This window comes from Prinia subflava, chromosome 11 (assembly GCF_021018805.1).
Source record: "Prinia subflava isolate CZ2003 ecotype Zambia chromosome 11, Cam_Psub_1.2, whole genome shotgun sequence".
NCBI lineage: Eukaryota > Metazoa > Chordata > Aves > Passeriformes > Cisticolidae > Prinia > Prinia subflava.
Window position 1 is genome coordinate 16,843,624 of NC_086257.1, and position 22,651 is coordinate 16,866,274.

Sequence of the window (22,651 nt, forward strand, 5' to 3'; positions counted from 1 at the left end):
GAGAAGAGTAACTTGATGTTCTCTGGGTAGATTAGTAGGAACTGCATGATACCTTTATGTAAGGAATAGCTGGATGAGATTTTCATAATGCTGGAAAATTCAAAATACCTGGGATCATCTCCATAATTTCTGCATAACAAGCTTGAGGGTGCAAACAAAATCCCTCAATGGGAAAAGACAGTAAAAAGATGTTAGATGATATATTTACAAGCCTGACATAAAGAACCAGTTACTGAAAGTGGCTGAAATCAATATTTTTACACTAGGATCCTTTTTGTAGGGTAACAGCACTGTATTACTGCTGCTAGTGAGTAAGGGAGGATGCAGACCTGTGGACTAAAACCAGAAGTCCAAAGTCTACAAACACCATCTTTTCAGAACTGTCTGAGAGGCACCAACAAAAATATCACAAAAAATGGTAAACTGCAATGCTAATGTTATAAGCTGGGGCAGTTTATCATCTCAGTCTCTATCTAGTGGTTTCCTCACAGCTCAGCTGATGACTGCCGAGAAAATGAAGCCCACAATGACAGGACAGTGATGGCAGAGCACTTTTAAGTCAGCCTAAATAAACAAACTCCATGAGAGACTCCCACAAAGTCTGACAGAAATTAAGCACCCAGAGTGTGTGTCATAACAGTTTGTCACAAAAAATACATCCAATAGCCTCAAATACAGAGTATCTCAGGGTGCTTTATCATTATTAAATACATTTGAGGTGTATCAAGGCAAAGATATCTATTTCTACCTATAAAGGCAAGAAATTACACAGCACTACAGGATTTTTTATAATTAAAATGTGTAACGGAGCAGACTTTCTAATCAAGCTAGTATTAATACTCCTAAATTTACATGGTAGGAATTTAAATGCAAAACATGAAAGGCAGAAACAGCACAACTCAATAATGTATTCTAGTTACTACACTCAGTTTGTTGCAATGCATAATCCCAGATTCATATACATGGAGCTGTACCAACTCCATCAGCTCTCTCCACCTCACTCTTCCCATTGTAATCCTTAGCAGCCAGGTATTTTCAAGGCTTCAAAGTCTTTAATTAGGGTGTGGCAAAGAGTCAAGCTACAGCAGGCAGAAACCAAGGGAAGACTGAAATAGAAGCAGCCACATGGCCATTATGGAGGGTCAGGATGGCTCATAACCCGGAGGAGATAAAACATCCTCTGGCCAAATCTGTGACTGGCAGCTCAGTCTTCAATCACACCATCATTCCTCACAGGCTTTTTCTCAGGCAGAGCTCTTTTCTGTAACATTTTAGATCTGAGAGGTTGATTTAGCAACCTAAATAAGTGTCTAAAAATACTTTGGAGAAAGATTTAGGGGACGTTTCTGTATTTGATTTTCTGTAGCTTAAGTAGGAAAAAAACCCCAAGCAGTAGCAGAGAAGGTTAATAACCCTCCATCACACACTCCTCAATCTCTGGCTCGGTGGCAGGGGCAGCAGCCCTTTGAAGTATTACACTAATTGCATTTAGCTGCTAACAGAGAACATCTGTTTTATTAAAGTGGTGAAGTGACAATTAGCCATGCATAAAGTGCAGGGCCAGAAGTCTGATTCATGCCTTTCTTCCCTGTCCAGGGAAGCGTTTTCTCCTCACCTCCAAGGAAAGCTGAGTGATGGGGACTTGCACTGCAATAGTGCTAATATGAAGGGAACAAGGGGATTTAGAGTTACACACTGTATGTGGCAAGAAATTCCCTTCAAAATTGAACTTAAAGCTGGGACTGTGCCCTGACAGGCCCCATTAATCTGCCCTGTCTCAACATCTGCCTCCCTGCTGGTCCTTTGTTGCTCTTCTACCAGTTCCCTAAGGGAGGGAGGGACACACGTAACCAATGCCCCTCCACATTTATCCGAGTCTCCTATGGAAGAAAGCACTCGGACAATGCTGCTCACACCTCCCTCCAGGAAATAACTTCCAGCACCTATGGCAACTCTGCTGGTGTGACTTTCAAGAAAGATGGCAAGCACACTCAGCAGCTTTCAGCATCTGACAATTCCTTACGGATCAAAGGGCAAGTTGGGTGGCAGTGACTGCAAATCAATTTATTATACAGTATCTAGGGATTAGCAGTGGGTACTGGCAAAGACAATGCAGGCCTTCAGTTTCCCAACTGATTGCACGTTAAATAACTGCAGTACCTAGACACATCCCCAAAATTAAGCAAGAAAAATATATGAAAAAATTACCTAATTTTTATTTATTGTTCAAATTATGATATTAGTGCTTGTGCAATACAGTAGCAATGTCCAGAAAGATCCTTTCCCCCCCCAAAAAAATATTCCATGAGTGTTGTGATAAAAGGGATTGAGAAATACCAGCTGAGGTTAAAACTGTTATTCCTCCTGTAGATATTAGGCTGGAAGAAATTTTATTCTTTGCACTAATATTCCTGAGAGAGACCTCTGAGTTTCTCACATAAACCAGGAAAGCCATGTTCTCCCACAGAAAATAATCTGTATCCTCCTAAACATCCCCCACTTTTACATATTGTCCCTGTCAGCTTCTCTGCATCCTCTGGTTATGTGTGACATCTGGAGTGAAGATTTATGGAAAAGAATGGGGATGTCAAACACACGTGGGACAGGGTCACAGTTCTGGACCTGGACACAGAGAATAAAAGAAGCGCCCTTGGAGGCTGCAGAACTCCTTGTGCAATTGTCAAGAAAGATATTGAGGTGCTGGACCATGTCCAGAGAAGGGAAATGGAGCTGGTGATGTGTCTGTAGCACAAGTCTGATGAGGAGCATCTGAGGGAGCTGGGATTATTCAGCCTGGAGAAAAGGAGGGACAAGAGGGACCTTATCCCTCTCTATTACTCCCCAAAAGGAGGGTGTAGCCAGGTGGGGATTGGCCTCCCAAGTAACAAGGGGCAGGACGGAAGCAAATGGCCTCAGGTAGTGCTAGGGATGTTTTAAATTCAACATTAGGAAAAATTTCTGCACTCAAAAGGTTGCCAAGGCCTGGCACAGGCTGCCCAGGGAAGTGGTGGAGTCATCATGACTGGAGGTATTTAAAAGATATGTAGATTTGGCACTTGGCACATGGTTTACTGGTGAACTTGGCAGTGCTGTGGTTATGGTTGGACTCAATAGTATAAGAGGTCTTTTCCAACCTACACAAATCTATAATCCTACAATTAGAGTAAAGTAGGGAGACATTCTGTACTGCTCAGATTAATGGAGTACAGGGCTTTCTTTGATCAGAGAATGACATTGTTCAAGGAGAAGCACTTTGGTCAGCTCTGTGTAAAGCATCCTGTCAAACACATCATAAAGATAAAAGGCAATTTTAGTCCTAATTGACTCCTCTACTGCAGAAACTCAACCTAGATGAACACCAAAAGAAAGCTAAAATTGAGGGAGAATAGCCATAATTATTTTGTTCAACATTTCCTGGTTTGTTTTCGTTTTGCTCAAATTTCTTTGGTTGGTTTTTTTGTGGGTTTTTTTGTGTGTTTGTTTGTTTGCTTTGTTTTATTTTGTTTTTGGGGGGGGAGATGGTAATGCTTCATGTTCGTATGCAGCTGTTTGTTTGTTTGTTTTAATTATCTCAAAGTTTTCTTTTGGCAGTACTTAACAGAAAGGAGAGAGGCAGAGCAAATGAAATAAATATTCTGCTTCTAACCCTCATGGATATGATTCCCACATTCCAAACTGTGTATTACTGTATATAATCAAACAAATTACTTTGTTTTTCCAGTGCCTGGGTCTGGTCAAATGCCACTATCTCGCCCGGAGAAATGAAAGTTAGTGCAAGGCACACAGTAATTTGTTTGGGAGCATCCCTGGTGTGCAGCGGTCCCTTTCGTGGGAGAGATTTCTTTATAGACTATTTACAGAGACCAATATGACTGGGTGGCAAAGTTAACACCTCTTCAACCACATTGGTTAATCCAGAGGGCCATCAAGAAGTCCGTCCTCTAAAAAGGAATGAATGACAAAGATCTAGTTGACAAAACATCCCCTTTTGTTTACAGCAAATCGCCTGGGAAAGAAATTTCACAAACCAAAACATCTCAGGCACAAAATCAGGGCTACAGGGGAGATCCCCAAGAAGGGGAGATCCCCAAACAGGGAGATTCCACAGAGCTGTGCCCGTTCTGCCAGGACAGCCCAATGCCACATTAGTGTCCGAGAGAGGCAAGCCTGGAACCCCATGTACCTCTGCCTGCCATCCCATAATAGCCTGCATTTCTCTGGGATTTTGGTTGCTGCCCCTGAGTGCTGAAACTACAAATACCTTCAATATTAGGGGTGGGTGGTGACTTTTGTCCCTTCCCAAAACTACCCAGAAGCAGGCTAAAGGATGCTGCCTGTCTTACCTGAGAAACCAGGCACACACAGCTTGTAGCTGTCAGTCCAACCTGAATTTACAAGGCAGAGCTGATGCTCATGTGACTGCACTACTGAAATAAGCACTGTTATAGTGCTCAAAAAAAGTTACTTCAAAAAAAAAATCATATAAAAATCCCAATTGTTTTTTTTTTTTCATTTTCTCTGTAATGCTCCTTAAAATGCAGCTTTGTAGAATACCATCATATCATCAGCTGACCACAGAATATATTCATATTATTATCTCATCTCTAGTTTCATCTGCTATATCTCATAAACTGTTTGAGGAAAGGACTGCAATTTTGTTACTGTTATTCCTTTTAACATTAGAATCTCGCACTGCAGGACAGCTCCTGGAATGTTTGGCTAAAAATACCACAGGCTGTGATTTCTTTGAAGATACTAGGAGGAGTTCATAAGCTTTTCACTAAGCAAAAGATATCCCAAACTCAGCTGAAATGTTACTTAAAATTAATACAGTTCATTGGCATTTTTAGTCCAATTATTTATACAGTTTAAAATAAACTGTCTCAGAAATTCCTAATGAAAACTTCCTGATTTTTTCACTAAGTCTTTTATTCAAGGATATCCAAAGAAAATATTTCAGTTCTGGACAGCAAACTTGAGTTTGAATTCTATAGCTTTTAGAGGCGTTTTGAGTCACCACAAAACTAAAATGTATCTTTCTGCTGCAGCTTTCTGCTCTGTGGAAATCATAATGACCAAGAAAAAAAAATCCCAGAGAAATTTTCCAGAGAAAATTGTAACTCCAGGAAGAAAGAAAGGAGGGAACAATGAGAGACTCTGGAACAGGGTAATTCTCACCTTTTCAGCTATGTAACATTAAAACAACTAAGGAGAAGTATCCATGTAATGGCACTTTCACAGAGGTAATAAATACAAATAGAAATGTCCTGCATTTAAGTTTCTTTGAATTTAGGCAAGTTTGCGAATACCTCTTTCTTACCTTGCTGCAGACATCAGTTTGGATCTGGTGGCATCAAGAAATTAGACCTTACCCAGGTCTGGTGCTTTTTTAACTGTCAAGGTCCTCCATTAAATATTGAATAGTACCAGATGCAGGACAGAATCCCATTCTGTGTATCCTTCCAGTTTGACGTGCCATTATTCATATGCATTTCCTGGCTTTTCCATGAAGTTTTATCAAGCTTCAGATACCCCACATTTTCAGAGTTTGTGAGATAGTGTCAGAGCCACATTAAAGAGCAGTAAATTACATTAATAGTTTCTCTCCTGAAAACAGAACTCTAGCAATGTCATCAAACAGAACTAAGTAACTTTGACAATATTTGGTGAGCAGTGACTCTGCTTTCCTTCCAGTGCTTATAATTTGATTATTTGAGGATATTCTGAGAAGTGTAATCAGGCTGATTTATAACGCTGCAACTTGTCTTACCTTCTGAAGACAAGGAAATGTTTGACCTTTTTCCATCCTCCACAGGTTTTCATAGATAATTGTTAATAGCTCTGAGGTTGATACTGTTCCCCTAAGTACCCTGGGATGAATCAGCTCTGCCAATCTGAAAACATCATGTTTATCTAGCTATTTTCCAACTTCTCCTTCCTATCCTAGACAGAAATCTTCCCTGAACACCAGTGGTGTTGAATGCATTGGCCATTTTAATTGACAATAAAAGCCAAAAAAGCCATTAAGTTTCCCATCTGCCAGACAGCCTTCCTGATATACTGCAGTTTTGGGAAACCATCAGTTTCCTTTTTCCTCATTATACTGCTAGAAATACAGGTTTCTTTCTTTACTACTTATATTTGCTTTGTGTATAATTTTTCAGTGAAAAGGCATCAGATGAACATCACAGTTTCACAGGCTCTGAACCTCTCCAAGAGCTACATGAACCCAAAATCTTCAGCTTTGCCTCTCTACATTTTCTGTATTTTCCTTTATAGCCAGATCTTCTCCTGTCTGCTTGAGCAGGTGCAAGCACCACTACAAAAATGGAGCCTGAGGAAGACATGAGAAATAACAGAAGCAATGAAGAATGTAAGAGGGAGGAATGAAGGATTTGTGTGTGAAGGGGGGGTCTCCAAGACACCCCTTAGAGCTCAGCAGCCTGATTGGAGGTGACATCACACGGCCAAAGCTGAGAGTGTCAGCACGTACGTCAAGAGTGGGAGCTGGGCCTCTCTCAGATCTGCTATCAGCCTTGTTGGCCTTCTGTGGCAGCATCAGCCAGGCTTTATAAAGGCTTTCAAAAGCTCAGAGAAACCAGGCTTTATTAGAAGATGAGCTAAAGTGACTCACTTTTCAAAAAGATCAAGCAGGAACAGAAATGCAATGGCTCTGAAAAGCACAGCTCTCCCATCTTGGTGCTGTGAGCTTCCCTCTGACCTGCTGCTGCCATGGCTCATGTTCTGGGCTTGCATCCCCTGGACATTTCTGCATGATGAAATAGAAACCACCCACGAACAGTTCCTGTCACAGACAAGCACCAATAACCTGCCCACATCTGAGGTACAGTTTCCCTCTGAAGTGCCCTGTGTGTCTCCTCTTTCACACCTGCACATAAACACCTGTGGTGTTTATGCCCCTTGTTTCTTCTCATTCCCATGGGTTCAGGCAACCCAGCCTGCTCCAGCTGCTTATGGGCTGTCCTGGCCATGATTCCATCCCAGGCTCGTTTATGAGCTTCCCTTTTGGAAGAATATCTGGGGAAGCACTTGGCCATCACGAGTGACAACATCACAAAGCAGAGATGTTAATGCTTGTAATGTCACTGATGTTTCCAACTTCATTTCTAAGCAGCAATGACAGCTCCAACATCCCCAAATCACAGTGGTTTCAGCTTTGCCTTATCTCCCCATGCACACATGCAAATCCACACAGACTCTGACATCAGTTTCTACCAGGGCACAGTTTTCTGTCATGTAAAATGTCAGGATGTGGTCTTCCATATTTCACTAGTGCTATCCTGCCATTTAATTTAATAACAGCTAAATATCAAGTGGTTACTATTTTGATGCTGTGTTCCATCAGCCATTGAATTAGAAATAATGAGACAAATCTAAATTTGTGATTCATGGTGAACTGCCGGAACTAATCTCAATCACAGAGCGGATGACATCGAGTGATAACTGATTTAACAGATGATCATCTGTTCAGCTGTCCTGTCCTCTCTCACACAAACAGGAACATTAATGAAGGACGAGTTCACTTACACTTTACAAGATTTCTCCAGACAATATAAATACTTAACATAGCAACCAGTTTTTTCCTTTCCTTTAATTATAGACTCTTGAATTGCATTTGACTAGTATTTGTGTATATGGCAAGCCTTTGTAGCTTCAGGAAGGTGAGCTGCTGAGGTGTTTAAAAAGTATCTTTGGCATTTCAATTTATCATCATACCTAACCAAAGGAGGTTCCTCACCCAAACTGCCCTTTGGGAAGTTTTGCACCTGGTGTAGCAGCCCCGCAGTGCTGATCCTAACACGAGTCAGGTGTGGGAGTAAACAGCTGCCCTGTTAGAAAAGACTTTCCAAAAACTGGCTTGTCAGACTTTTAAAATACTAAAAGTATGTGTCCCAGAAGAAATCTTCTCTCTCTGTATCTTCACGGTTCACCAAGTTTCAGCCTTCACGTTTTCACTGCTGGACTCAGTTATTCTCTGCCAGTTTAAAGATGCCTTACACATATTCTGCTGCATCAAATCTAGAAATTCTCAGTGAGCTGTAAGTCATCTGTAAATAAAACCATTTGCTAATTTTTCCTTCATATCTTTTATTAGTGACCATCAACAAAAAGTTGACTGAAACGTTGCTATTGATGATAGTGGCATCAAGAGGTAGAATTTTCCAGGTATGTTTTCCCAATTTGCTTTTGGAAATAGGATAATGAATGAATTCGTTATAAGAGATAACAAATGCATTTTTGAAGTCTGGCAGTCAATTTTGTCATTTGCTCAGCAGTCACAAATTTATAACTGCCAGGCCAGACTGCAAGATGCCTTTATGGCTGAGAATGATGGGGTCTTAGAGAACAAAAGAATTTTTACCACAAAAAAAGATCACCTTCATGAGCAGGTAACAGGGTCTAAATAAAATTACCCGCTGTAGACAAAAGGTGGCTTTTGAACTAGAAATTCAAATCCAATACAAAAAAGCATTATATAGTCTCAGGAGATACATTCAGACAAACAAGAAAGATGTTTCACAGATGGTCTGTGATACCCTGCACACGTCCAGCCTAGCGTGGAATGGCACAAACCCTGTAGGGGTGGGGCTGCAGGGTGCCCCCCATGACGGGCTCAGTGTTGATGTGTGTCACCCCCTCAGGGAGCTGGAAGGTGAACGCCCGCAGCAGGCTGGCAAAGAAAATGAAGAGCTCGGTCCTCGCTAAGTGCTCCCCCAAACACACCCGGTGCCCTGCAGAGGGAAGGGGGAAGGACAGTGAGTAAATAAACCTGACCCCAACAGCAACTGTATTCATCCTCACACAGTGGAAAGGTATTTTTGCCAGGTCCAGAATTTCTGTAGGATTTAATGCAATCAATGGCACAAAGCTTCGTGTGTTTCTTCCTTCAAAGAATTTTATCTGCAGCTATAGATAACCTTGTAACTCTTCTGCTCCCCTCAGTTACCTCAAATGCCTCATCTTCATTTGACTGACAACTTTAAAGGAATTCACTCCGTCATGTAAATGAAGAATGAGGACCTGTTTTTCCTGGGAGATGTCATGTTCTAGTGTTGAATGCATAAAGAATCAAGAGGACTGCTTGAAAGTGCTTTCCTTATATATGTCTGGTATGAAATGAGTGCCCAAAATCAATAGCCACAATCATTAGCAGAAAATTTCCTTCCAAAAATAGGGCAAGTAGATATAGGGCAATAGAGATATATGTTTGTTAGGACACCCCTGGTTTCCCATGTTATTATTTGTTCAGTAGAATATATGCTACTGAAAACAATCATATTGATTTAAGCACTGTTTTCCACAAAAAGGTTTAGAATAGACAACCAATAGGTTTTTTAATAGATATCTTCATTCTGCAGTCCCAATCCAAACCATTGATGTTTGTGCTGTTACCCACTTACCTATTGAGAATGGTAAAAAAGCTTCTTGGGCCACAAAGTTTCCATCCTTGTCCAAGAAGTGACCAGGGTTGAACTGTCGAGGTGTTTCCCACTGCTCTGGGTCATACAAAGATGAAGCAATATTTGGAAGAACTATGGTGCCCTGAAAAGAGAAAAACATTCTTTCTGTTCCTTGTTCACATTCAGACCATGACCCAAAGGCATCCAGCCCCTCTTCCATTGAGGAGAATACCCTGGCACAAACAGATTTCAGTCCACACCTTGCTCTACTGATGCAGGAAAATCTGTAGCAACTGAGAACCTATGTCTGTACCTTTTTGAGGGGAAAGCCAAGCAAGGTTGTGTTCCTCACACAAATCCTGGGCATGCCAACTGAAATAATGTTGCTGAAGCGTTGGATCTCATGGACCACAGCGTTTGTGTACGGCAGTTCTCTCCGATCCTCATAGCAGATTAACTTGGAGGGCCCCAGAACAGCATCCAGCTCCTTCTGCACCTTCTCTGTGGAAAATAGTCACAGTTTCAGGCAGAAAAACATATCAAGTATTTTCAGTAATTTCCTTTTCAAAGACACTCCCAACTTAGAACTATGAGAACAACACCACAATCAATATAGAAAAGTAAGTAACTTTTAATGAAGAAAATTAAAGTAGCAGGATGTTCCAACAGCTTAAACATATGAGAACTCTGCTTCAGGGTCTGAATTTATTTGATTGTAGATTAAGAAAAGACAGTTGTTGCTCAAAAATTTAAAACTAATTGTTGCCTTACTACCACAAATCCAAGAGATAACAGATTTATCTTTGGGTTTTCTTTTGCCTAGGTGCCTCAAACACCTACAGCCAGTTAGAACATTAAGCTCACAGCTCTTTGAAATTTATGCCAGGTGAGCCTGAGCCTTAAGAGTCTAATTACTGTTAAAAGGACATGGTTCTTACACAGGGCATCTGTTAAGTGAAGCAATGCCAACTAGAACAAGGCCCAAATACCATCTAAAAAAAAAGGATCTACTGCTTCACATCTCTCTTTTAATCAAGAGCAGCATATTTTAAATTACTTATTGCATAGAAGTCTTGGGGGCATTAACCAAAAAAACCCCTTTGATTTATAAACTTCAAGGGAGGCAGTACACACCTAATAACAATACCTCAGATTTTTAATAAATGATCCTGTCTTTTTCTAGGTCTTTTGAAGCAACAGGAAGAGACAGGAAGTCTATTGGTCATTATGTGATCATTATGTAATTATATATTATTATATATTATATATAATTATATAATAGATTATATTATATATTATTATACATTGATCAGTATGTGCCCATTCACATCAAGCCTTCCCCTGTGACTGCCAGCAGTCCTTCATTAAACTGATGATGGAGATTTAAGCACTTCACAGAATTTAAAATGTATATTCAGAAATATTTTTAAGTAAACTTTCTTCTATGAAGACCTATCTTGCAGAAGCACTTTAGAATCCAGGTAGTTTGAAGTAATCACCCACTGTATAATGTAAACACACACTTCTATTCCCGATTCAGTGATGTGGCAGAATGCCAAACTTCTCCTTATGGTGCAGAGTGGGACACTGTCACTGGCTCTCAACACAGGCAAAGCATGAATGGGTTCAAAAAAAAGCCACCAATTAATTAAATGAGGACAGACATACTGGTGTCAGCTCATCCTGAGAGCCCTGGTGCAATGTGTTACTCAAGAAGCCCAGGAAGGATCACTCTGCACATATTCTGCTTTTCCAAATATGTGCAAGGTATTATATTTAGTGAAATAAAATTAAACAGGTGAGTCAGTACTTTCGTAACCTTAATTAGAGTAAGTGATAACAAAACATGTGATAACATGAGATTAAGCAGAATTTCTTGTCTGACAGCTACAAGCTGACCAAAGTTTTCTTATCTTCATCTCTTTCGTCCATTTAAAATCCTGTTCTGCTCTGGGTATTTGCACATATTCTGCAGCCTAACTGTGAGACTTCTGTTATTCCACATAAATATCCTTCTTCCTTTGGTTTTTACTCAGTGCTCTTTGAAAGGGATTGGTGGTTATTTTAAAATTAGACTTAAAACCAAACTTCTTAAATACACATACATGTAAAAGGGGAACAATCTGTTTCCACTCCTGACTAGAATAATTTCTGGTACAAGAAACTCAAATACATTAGAGTTAATTTAATCCCTGGATCTACTGATGCTGCCTAGGGCAGACCTACAAGTACAAAAGGGTACATGTGCCACTAGGCATATATCAGTATCTAGGAATAATCTCTGATCCCTGAAAATGTTATGATTGTTTTTCCTATCACATGGGAGATATCTGTGATGGGCTTATTTATTCACCTTGGATGTCTGGATTTGCCACCATATAGAGAAGGCCCCAGTTCAAAGTAGTGCTTGATGTCTCTGATCCACCCAAGAAAAGGTCATTTATGGAATGAACCATGTTGTCTTCATTGTATGTTGACCTGGGTTCATCTTTGGACTGCAAATGATAAGAAAAGTTAAAGGCTTATACATGAAAGTTTGAAAAACCAGAATAGGATTAAATGTGATTTTAAAACTGGTTCCAGGCTGCAGTGTGCTTTCCTTATAGGACAATACAGGAAGACTAGTAAGGAATGTTAGACACCACAGATGGCTATCAACACAAAAATTAACATTTCACAAACAGACAAGCTGTGTTTGTTTCACTTTAATCGTCAAGCTAAATCACATGTTATTTGAAAAAAAAAATTAGCTTAATGTGCAAATAGTGGCTAATTTAGATTGTTTCATAAGTAAATCTTCCTCTAAAGATGTGTATGAGTGTGTCATTCTTCATGTCCCAAGTCACAGCCCACCACTCAGTTGTTCTACCAAGCTTTACAGTGACCAGGCAGTGAACACTGGGCTGAGTAAAGTTCTTAACCTGTGGCTTCAGGTTTCTTCTATACAAGGGCACAATGACTCACTTACAGCTGCTCTGGGGTTTTACAGTTTTCAATTAGGAGTGTGAGGATGTGTTTGTATACACTGAAATTATAAATAAACATGGTTATATTTGGGGGAATTCATTGTCTATATTTAGGGAGGTTATGCTCAAGGGTGTTGAACCTTTCTCTTGCCAGCAGAGCAATTGAAAAGAAGGAGAGATGCTTCTCCCTGCTGTAATATCATCTAATTTTTTTTTTATTGCCCCTGTTCATCTATTACAGGCAGCTCAATTTTTTTTAATAAACAAACTTGGATGATTTCCACCCAGCAGAGTCCCAGAAGAGCTCAGTGAAACAATTTCTGCTATACTGATGTTCAAGTCTCATAAATCCTAGAACAGCAATGAAAGGCTTTAGAAACAGTCAAATGCTTTGGAAGGCCAGGTGTGTTACTGTGCTAATATAAAAAAAATTAAAACAACAGGATCCAAGGAGCTAAAAGCTATTTAGGCTGACAGCCACACTGGACATAAGAATACAGCAGTTGATGTGGGAGTTGATCAGTAAATAATTATCAGGGAGAGGTAGGTGAGTGCTGCTGCCCAACAGGTTGTGGCTGCCTCTGCTGCTGCTACCAGCACATGGCAGTGGTGAGGGGACACTGGCTGTCCCTGCAGGACAGCACTGCCACCAGGAACAACAGTCACTGCCCACTTCCCCAGGGCCTTTGGCTCTCTGGGCCACTCTTGCCTTGCCACACCCAAGAGCAGTCTCATCTTCCCACTTCCTCCTCTTTCTCCTTTTTCTTCCTGTCACCAAGCAGAACAGGAAGAGGAAATATCCTGCCACAGTGGAGGAGAGGAGAAAAGAAAAATTATTTAAGTGGAGGTAGGAGCCACAGAGGAGAAGGGCAACTGAGAGTCCACGGATCAGGGCTGGGATCCATTACCCAAGAGATTCATTCAAAGTGATCCTGATACGGTCTAGAAAAGGGAGAGATTTTGTGCACACCTCCCACAGCCCTTCACAGCCCTATGGATTCCCACCTATCTCTACTACGCCTACCTGACCAAAATGCCCTTTTTTGGCCTGGTTCCTTTGGCTGCTTGACACTTCACTGACCCTGGCACTCTCCTCTTCTCCAGTCTTGTCTGAACCCTGCTGACTCCTAGCTTATTTCTTCATAAAATGTTCTCAAAATCCAGCTGTTGTCTTGCAAATTCTCTTGGCAAACCTTTGCCAGTGAAATATCATAACCAGAGCATCCCACTCTGTCTTCCACAGGCCTTCCCATTTCTCTTGTTTTTCACTTAGTAATTCAGGATTCTTTACCAGAGACCTTCAATCATTTACAATTTGTGCCAATGGGGAAAAAAAAAAAAAAAGAACCAGTGTCCTTTAATGAAAGGATTGCAAGGTGCTGTGGCATATCAATGATCAGAAAGGATTTAGGAAGATCCTGCTTTTTGCATTCACATTACGGTGTCTGGAAAGGCAAGAGATTGTGATGATTCAAACTGGTTGTGATGATTCAATGATCCATGTTGGCCCTTTCCCTCATGACTGTATGATTGGGCAGAAAAAAACTTACTTTTTCAATGTGATCCAGGTAGAAGTCAATGAAATCCTCTGGCTCCTCTGGCGTCCCACGCTCTGTGTGCATTCGGATCTCTCTCCGTGTGAAGTTGCTCAGAACATCATAACCAGCCAACGCTGTCTTATGAGGGCCAGGGATATGGCTCATCAGCCAGGGGAAGATTTCATAGAGCTGTGGGAGTGACACACAAGAGGTCCTGCAAAGTCTCTATCACGAGAAAATGCACTAGGAAGGCCTGATACAAAGAGAGGTAATATTCACATTAGCTTGGGATTAGGGTCTCATTAATAAAATATCCTGACAAAGACTGTTCTTGAGCTTTCAAGCTGAGAAAAGCAAACTATATAACTTCTAGTTTTGATGGTAAGATTCAGAGTTCCACAGGCTTTCAGCTCAATCACAAGTCAAATAAGAATTACTGTAACTAGAACAAATGGTATTCATCTATGCAGTTATTCATATCTTCAATTGCTATGAACTGCATTCAGGCATTTTAAAAGTGAGCTCCTGCCCTCCAGTGGAGAATACTGGGAAGGGAGAAACAGAAGCTGGAAACTCCTGACCAGGATGCTTGGCAAAGCAAGTACTGGCTGCTTTACAGGCTGGGTAACCTCCAAAGTACTCTCTACCAATCGACCTCTCAAGGTTCCTCCATGAAATTTCAAATATCTGAAACCCATGGCATGCAGGGAGACATCCGTGTTCCAGGAATTGCTTATGTATTCTATATTAAAAGGTTACTCATAAGATGTATGGGACAACATCAGCAGTGGAACCAGAACCAGAACTGCCAGGAAATTTTTAATTACTTCTGTGCAAAGCAGGCCTCTAGTGTCAGATGGATCATTGACTCCCAGATTGTTTATTTGCCAAGCTTGCAGTTGTATTTGCTGTTGTAGCATTTCCTGCCTTCTGCTGCCTATGCCTGGAGCTGCTCCTCACTCAGGGTGAAGGAGTAGAATTTCTGTGGGAAATCTTCAAGTCTGTGTCTTACAGAAAAAATGGAGATAGGTAGCCACAGGCAAAACACTTTGGTATTTGACTCATTCCTCTCTCCAAGTGTCTAAACTTGTCATGTGAGTCACACTTTCAGACCTGACATTTAATATTTAGGAATCATGATGTCCAGCACAGGAACCTGTGGTGTGCAGGGTTTGAGAAACCAAGTAACAAACATGACCCAGGAGCAGTCCATGAACCTGTCCCTTATTGCAAAAATTTATTGGCAAACTACCACAATACCCAAACACAGGAGAATGAACACAAATGCCCGAGGCTGGCATGTGGAACTTCATCATCCCACTTTGAGAGAGTTCACTGCCCAGTAAAACTGCGTGGGGCATCACTCACCCATTCCAAAACTTTTGCCCAATAGCTCTTGAATCACTCTCTGTCTTATTCAGAAAAATAAACCAGATCATTCACTTACATGATGAATAAAGCTGCCTCCAAATTTGAAGATATATTCTGTAGCTTTAATCAGCTCATGAAAGGTCTCATCCTCTCTGGAGAACCGATGCCCATACACGACAGCACAAATTACATTTGAGACAGAATGGACAAGAGGGAAAGAAGGATCCACAGGTTTCCCTGCAACCGCAATAATAAATATAACTGTTAATGTCTCCTGCTTTAGTGAAATGTGAGAATCCTCTTAGTTAACCACAGAACTTTAGAGAAGGCATTGCAATTCACAGAGAAGCAGCAATATATTTGCAAAATTGTAGTATCAAACTGATTCCTTACAACTGTGTTGCAATCCCATAAGCCCAAGAATGTGTGGCACCCTAAGAAATGCCAGATGTGTAAAATATTGCATCATATGATAGAGCAAACTCAGAAGTAAGGGAAAAAAATCTATGCAAATTTGCCTTCTGGCAAAATCAAAATATGACTCAAGCATGGGAATGTCTGAGAACACTATGGACAAAGAGAACCTGGGGGTAGAAGAGCAAGAAGAGAGCCAACTTTATTCAGCAAGGACAGAGAAACTTGCAAGGCTACTGTGTTTTATCTGACCTTGCTAGAAATGTACAACCTCCAGTAAGATAAAATGTTATAAACTCTTTTCAACCAATTGTGTCAACAGTATAATAACTAATTTTAAAGCAGTTATTTGAAACTTAATCCCAAGAAAACTATTTTGTGACTATGGAATGTATGACCATTAAAAACTCTGTGTATGTATTGATGAAACTGCCCAACAGCCAAGGCACGATTCTGATTGGTAATTTACTGTTTTGGGCTTTTTTCATTGCACATGTGGTTACATCTCCATCTCTCCTAGCTCTTAAACCATGGGATTGGGCTCAATCTAATTATTTTTAATTGATGCAATACTAGCCACAGCATGTCCTGATTTATTGTGCCTTTGCATAATGAGTTGGGAAATCCAACTCATGTGATCCTAACTGGGTTGATCAGGGTAGAATCTTGTAATGGAAACAAGATTCTAGTCAGCGCTTTACAGAGCGTGCGCAAATGGCATTACAAGGCTTAATTCATCAGCATTGATTTTGTCTCTTTATGCACCAGCACCATAAGAGAACCAAAAATGTGCCCTTGAGGCAAAGGCCAGCGTCATCCTGGGCTGCATTAGGTGATTTATTGCTGGCAGGCCAAGGGAGGTGATCCTTCCCCTCTGATCAGCACTGGCAAGATCCATTTGAAGAGCTGGGTCCAGCTCTGGACTCCCCAGTGTGAGAGACATCAGCATATTAGAACAAGTTGAGCAAAACGCAACAAGAACAATTAAGGAATTGAAGCATCTGACATAAGAGAGGCTAAGAGAGATGGACTATTTAGTCTGGAGAAGGGAATACTGAGGGAGATATCTGAATATGTATAAATACGTGGTGGAGGGGTATAAAGAGCATAGAACCAGAGTTTTCTCAGTGATATCAAGAGGGGCAACAGGAAAAAATATAAATACATTAAGTTCTGCATAAACACAAGAAATGTTTAACTATAGCATTCACTGAACAGTGGAACTGGTTACCCAGAGAGGTGGTGAAGTCTCCATTGCTGCAGATATTTACAACTCAGCCCTAAGAAACCGCTCAGATTGACCCTTCTTTGAGTAGGGGTTAGACTAGACCATCTTCAGAGATCCCTTTCCACTTAGGATGTTCTATAATGTAAATAATAAATAAGCTCCAGTTTTTCTTTACAAATTTAGTAGTTTTGTAAATAATTTTGAGCAACAACAGTCTTCTTGACAACACAAGATGGACTGGGGGCTTTGCATTGTCAGTCCATTCCACACAGACAGTGTAAGACCCTGCATACTCTCATGTGGAACAAAGGCAGCCCTCAGTTTCAGGACAGGACAGAGATGTTCATACACTGAAAACATCAGATTAATGGCAGAGATGTATTTATATGTATTGCAGAAATACCTTTCGTACTTGCAAAGAAGTCTACCAGGTAGTGGGCTTCTTCTTGAACACGGTGCTCCAGACCTCTTTTCCCCAGACCAAGGTTGCGTAAAGTCCTCAGAGCAAACCTCCTCTGCTGCTTCCAGGTGTGACCAGTTGCCAACATAATCCCTGCATCCATTAAAGGAAGAGCTCTTTATCATGCTAATATTAGTCATAGACAAGGATTACATTAAAGGATTTACTAAGCCACAGAATGTAGTTAGACTGTTGTACTGCCTGTGAAAACAAAGGCACCAAGGAACAGCTCTGACCTGTAATCATGCTGGCAGGGCTGAAATGGGAAAACTCAGCTGGGTAGTAAGATGACTTGCAGGATTAAGTTGGATATCAGACAATCAGGTACCTCAGGGTATCTCAGCTGCTTCTCTAGGTGCTCTTTGCAGTGCTTGTCTCACACTCTCTGCTATGGCTGGAGCTCACCTAAATCAGGGTGATGATTCTCATGAAGGGAAAAAGGGAAAGAGTTCTGACTGTCTACAGTCAGGGAGAAAAGTTCCTGTCTGCAGGGCAGGAAAGTTCAGTATTTGGGCTTTGTGACAGGCTTTGGCAATTTCTAGTGTGGTTGGTGGTGTGAAAACTACAGCAAGGTTGAAACAGAAGCACAATGAACTTCTAGGTGCAACTGTGCCACCAGGAAAATATTCACAAAAGGAAGGGAATGGGAAGAAGAAATCACTGTCAAAGTCACCCTTCCATGGAAAATGTCATAGTGGGAGGCAGCTTGTCCACGACAAGGAATTGGATTGTTTCCTGCTTTACCTCCATTTCTCTGTGGCACGACTTACCATTGCCTCACCTCATCACCTCTGAATCTCCCCAGTGAATATTCTGTAGAAGATATTATGAATCCTTTTCCTCTTGCTGGTATTTTCCTCCTGCTACTCTCCAAAAGCTATTTCACCTCTCTGTACCTTGCAGTTCACCTCTGTGCTACCTCTGAAGGTGGTCACAAGCAACAAAAGAAACTGCAATTTGCCAAGATGACACTTCTGTGCATTATTTATGCCAGGAAATTTTCACCTTTTCCTTTGGCCATTGCTCTGAACATAGGTGACACCAGCCTCCCAGAAACATCTTCAGGGTGTGTGGTCATGCCATCCTTCACGGCTTGAAATCCATTCAGTATAACCACCGGGGCCGGTCCAAACCATAAAGTGAATATGTTGCCGTGAATTTTTGCCAGCTAGAGATGGGAGAGAGGCCAGGAAAGCACAGATGAAATCCCACACACTGCAAACAGAGGATGAACCTGTTTTTGCACTGATTGCAGGACCAGCCCTGAGGGGGAGTGATATTCTCCATTTTTCTCAGCAGACTACAATTATCACTGAGAAAGTACAAATATCTTTTCCAGCATTCACTGTTGGAAACACCTGTGTATTCCCACTTTTCAGAACCACATGCCTATGTCAAGAAACATTATGCACCTTTTATTACTGTATATAAGCCAAGGCTCAGTTCACAGTCATTCATGGGATACAGGGTATTTTCTATTTATTAATTTATTTCAAGAGGATTTCTATTGTTTCTACAAGTAAAGTAGCACAAAAGAACACAGAACTGTCGGAGGAGTAATTAGCTTAGAGACTGGACTTCTTTCCTCCCATCTGTTTTTGATCCTGTCAGTACAAACAAGCTCATACACACAGAGTGGTTTTTTACTGCTCGAGCAGGAGGGTGCCAGTGTTCAAAAAGTTACAAATCCATGCTATGGAAGTAATTTTTTAAATAATATTTTTTCCCTAAGTCCAAATCAAATATATCATCCCTAAAGATATTTAATCCTAAATTATATCAATTTTCACATGAATTCATCAAATGTAGTGGCAAGGGGTGATAGAAGGAAATCAAGCTTCACACGAATTTCAGTGAAAATCAGTGTTAAAAGGGCATAGGTTTAAACACCAGAATGATCTTCACACATTAAGAAATTTCAATATCAGGTTTCTTAGCTTGGCAAACTACTTTACACTGCAATATCTTTTCCTTGTTTTGCAAACCAAGCCAAGTGTGATATCACAGTGGCAACTAACAGTTACAGTATTACCGATGTAGTTTTGAGAGAGGATGTTTTCACATAGCAAACAACATGAGAAAGGAGAAATCACAAAGACTTTTAGACAATTAGGAGTATCTGAAAATAAGTACCTTCATGAGGAGATCACGGTTAAACTGAAATTTCAGCTGAATCAGCGTCCCAAGGACCGGGAGAGGGACTGGTCCAGGAGGAAACTGTCTCCGCACTCGCTGCAACTTTAAAAACTGTGAAATCAGAAGAAATACAGCCACTGCCACAAGAGCTTGACTTATGGTCAACATTTTAGTGTCTGCCTTTACCAGCTTGCCTTTATTCAAAATTGCCTATTGAAGCTATTGAGGCTGGTTGCTGAACCAGTTTTTTCATAAGAGCTTGAATTCACATCATAAGTATTCCCCACCTCTAACCCTCCCTCTTCATTATCAACCACTCCCTTTTTGTTCCACTTATTACATTCTCATGCCTCAGCATATTAATAGATGCACACCCTTCTTCTTCTCATCCAGATTATACTTATTCAGTATGGATCACAGGATTTGTAGGGATGGTCTCTTAAAAGACTAGGGCCAAGGTTTTCCAGGCAATGGAGATACACATAAAGTCTCCATCTAGTTGTTCTGAGATGATTTTGAATGTTATGTGTTCCTACAAATACACCACGAATGCTTTTAGAAAAGCAATAGCCATACATACAAATTAAGCAGGCAAATGGAAGTGGATATTAAATCTTGGAGTTTTTAAATTGGTTCAGATATATATTCCATGTACACGTTATATCTAGTAATGGCAAGGCTGATAGAAATTAAAAGCCCACATTTATCTGAAGGTACATATACAACTATCTAATGCTTAATACAAAAAGCAAAATTTGTTACACTTTTGAATGTAATTGAAAACATAACTGGATTGATGTATGACCTCACTTTTTCCCCTAACCTGTTACACTGGGTAAACTCACAGAGGGTTTTGTCTGCTTCTGCATTTCCCCATTCAATCTTGACATGAGGTGGATACCCTACATGATTTGAGAAATCATCAGAAAGTATGTGAGATAAATAATGCATATTCGTAGAGAAAGTACATCTAGTATTAAATATACAGATTTAAAAGGAAAAAAAATAATCAAAACGTGAGAAAAACCTACAAGGGATCTTGAGCTACCTCCAGAACGAAGGGCTCCAGCAAGAACTAGTCATGACATGAGTGTGGCTCCTGGGTAACTTGAAAATAGAGTCTGTGGCCAAGGCTCTTTGCCAAGCCTCAACACTGGCAGGAACCACAAACACAGCACCAGAGGAGTTCACATGCTGCAATCAGGCCATGGAAATCTCACAAGAGGGGTTCTGGGCACCACATAAACCATGACCATTGCAGTCCTGTGTGACAGATCCAGACTGAAATGCTTCCCTGTCAAAATTGCCCATCCCTTGAGAGCAAAGCACTTGTAAAAGAAACTTGTTTTCACTAACCTTCTGAGAAAACTGCCAAGACTTGTGCACCAGCTTGCTTCTTGCAAGCTGATTTTAGGACAGACACTATTTCCAGATTTTGTGGCACTGGAACAAGAAAGATCCTTATCCAGAAGGAACAGCCTGGAGTCTGCCAGCACACAATTTACAAACCTCCAGGTCAATTAGCCTCCAACCACATCTTTTCGTTAATGCTAATGCATAACTGATTAATGGGTATTAACCAAGGGATCTTTGTAAATTTCCACATAAGCTTTGTTTGTGTACACTAAAAACGTGATTTTTCAAGACAATTATTTCTAACTTATCTCTCTCCTTCAACAGGGAAAGTAAAATTCTCTTTAGAAAGAAATTGGTTTCATTTTGCCTTCTCTGTCTCCAGTGTAAATCTCGCAAACTCGGCTTCAAATTCCCCATTTTATCAGAACTTTTTATTTAGAATCAATATAATACACCCCCTTTCCTTTTAGATATTAGATTTTCCATCTAAATGATTTTTCATCAGGAAAAGTAATTTTTGTCCACTGGAAGTTAAGCCCTGGTGCCTTCACTCCACAAGGACTGCAGTCTCGCACCTTTAACCAGTGTTCAGCTGAAGCCAGCCTGGAATACTGATCTCTCACACTGGAAAAGGAGAATGATTGTGGGTTGGTTCAGATCTGAGGCATGGGATTTATCTTATTTTATTTGATGGAAAATGTATTTATGAAAGAGCCAAAGTTCCATTTTCTTAATAATTACTAAATGCAACCAGCAGCAGCATTTCCTCAGCACTATCTACCAGCCATTCTTTAGGATTAGTGATTTTTAACTTGCTAAAGGCAAGCAAGTGCTGCCTCCCCTCCAGGATCCAGATGGACACAAATGAATCATTCTCTTACCAGTGTGGAGCTACTGCCAGGGGGATGTTTGCAGGTCCAGCATGAGGGGACTTCATACCAACCACCCCCCTGCCAGGACATGCTGGACATGGGTAGAACCATCCCATAAAGGTGATCATCCTGCAGGGGAAGAAACTGCCAACACAGGTTTCATCCTGTATGCACGTCCCTGCCTGTTAGAATGGGGTGCTTTAAAGCACAAGCTGGCCAGAGGCACCTGAAACAAATACAGCTGTGATAATGATATCAGCCCTGGAGATGGCACTGTCAGCTAATCAGACTATAAAAATAATCCTTCCTGTGTTGGCATGCAGTATCCAATCTGTACCTTGTACAAGAAGAACGTATCCCAATGCCATAAAAGAAAATCCCTTTTTAAGTGCCAGTAAGCAAACCAGCAAAAATCATCCACTTTTGCCAAGTCCTCAGGCACCTGGCTCATGAAGACTTCCAAAATTCTTTAGTACTGCCAAATCTGCTCTTGGTCACGGTGTGTTAAGTGAAGTCATCTAACTGTGATGAAGAATCCATTTTAGAAAATGAAGGAATAAATGAAGCTGAATAAATTTTTGGAGGATCTGGAGCAATCATCACAAATAGATTACCTGGCAGGAGGAAGAAGTTCCCATTTCACTGCCAACCAGTGGTCTCATTAAAAAGGGTAAATTACCAACACTCTGTGCCTGCTCACTCCAGACCCTGCTCTTTGCTTGTGGTCTGCAAAGCTCTCCACAACTGCCTGATGAAGCCACTCCTCTATTTTCATCAGAAGGGTTGAAATGCTACCTGGTTTAGGGGGTGAAACCCTGAACTGTCTTCCCAAGTGACAATGACAGAGTTGTATACAACAGGCTTGCTCAACAGCAAACCATATCAGTC

General features: G+C 40.9%; 1 protein-coding gene across 1 annotated transcript; it reads right to left on the reverse strand.

The window, feature by feature from the left end:
- Nucleotides 1–8,349: 8,349 nt before the first annotated feature.
- Nucleotides 8,350–19,718, reverse strand: LOC134555929 (cytochrome P450 2J4-like). Its single transcript, XM_063408006.1, has 9 exons — nucleotides 19,533–19,718; nucleotides 18,405–18,567; nucleotides 17,343–17,492; nucleotides 15,374–15,534; nucleotides 13,939–14,115; nucleotides 11,776–11,917; nucleotides 9,736–9,923; nucleotides 9,423–9,564; nucleotides 8,350–8,753 (listed from the first exon to the last, which is right to left on the reverse strand). The coding sequence occupies exons 1-9, from the start codon at nucleotides 19,701–19,703 to the stop codon at nucleotides 8,575–8,577; spliced, it is 1,473 nt and encodes a 490-aa protein (XP_063264076.1). The 5' UTR covers nucleotides 19,704–19,718; the 3' UTR covers nucleotides 8,350–8,574.
- Between the last annotated feature and the right edge of the window lie 2,933 nt (nucleotides 19,719–22,651).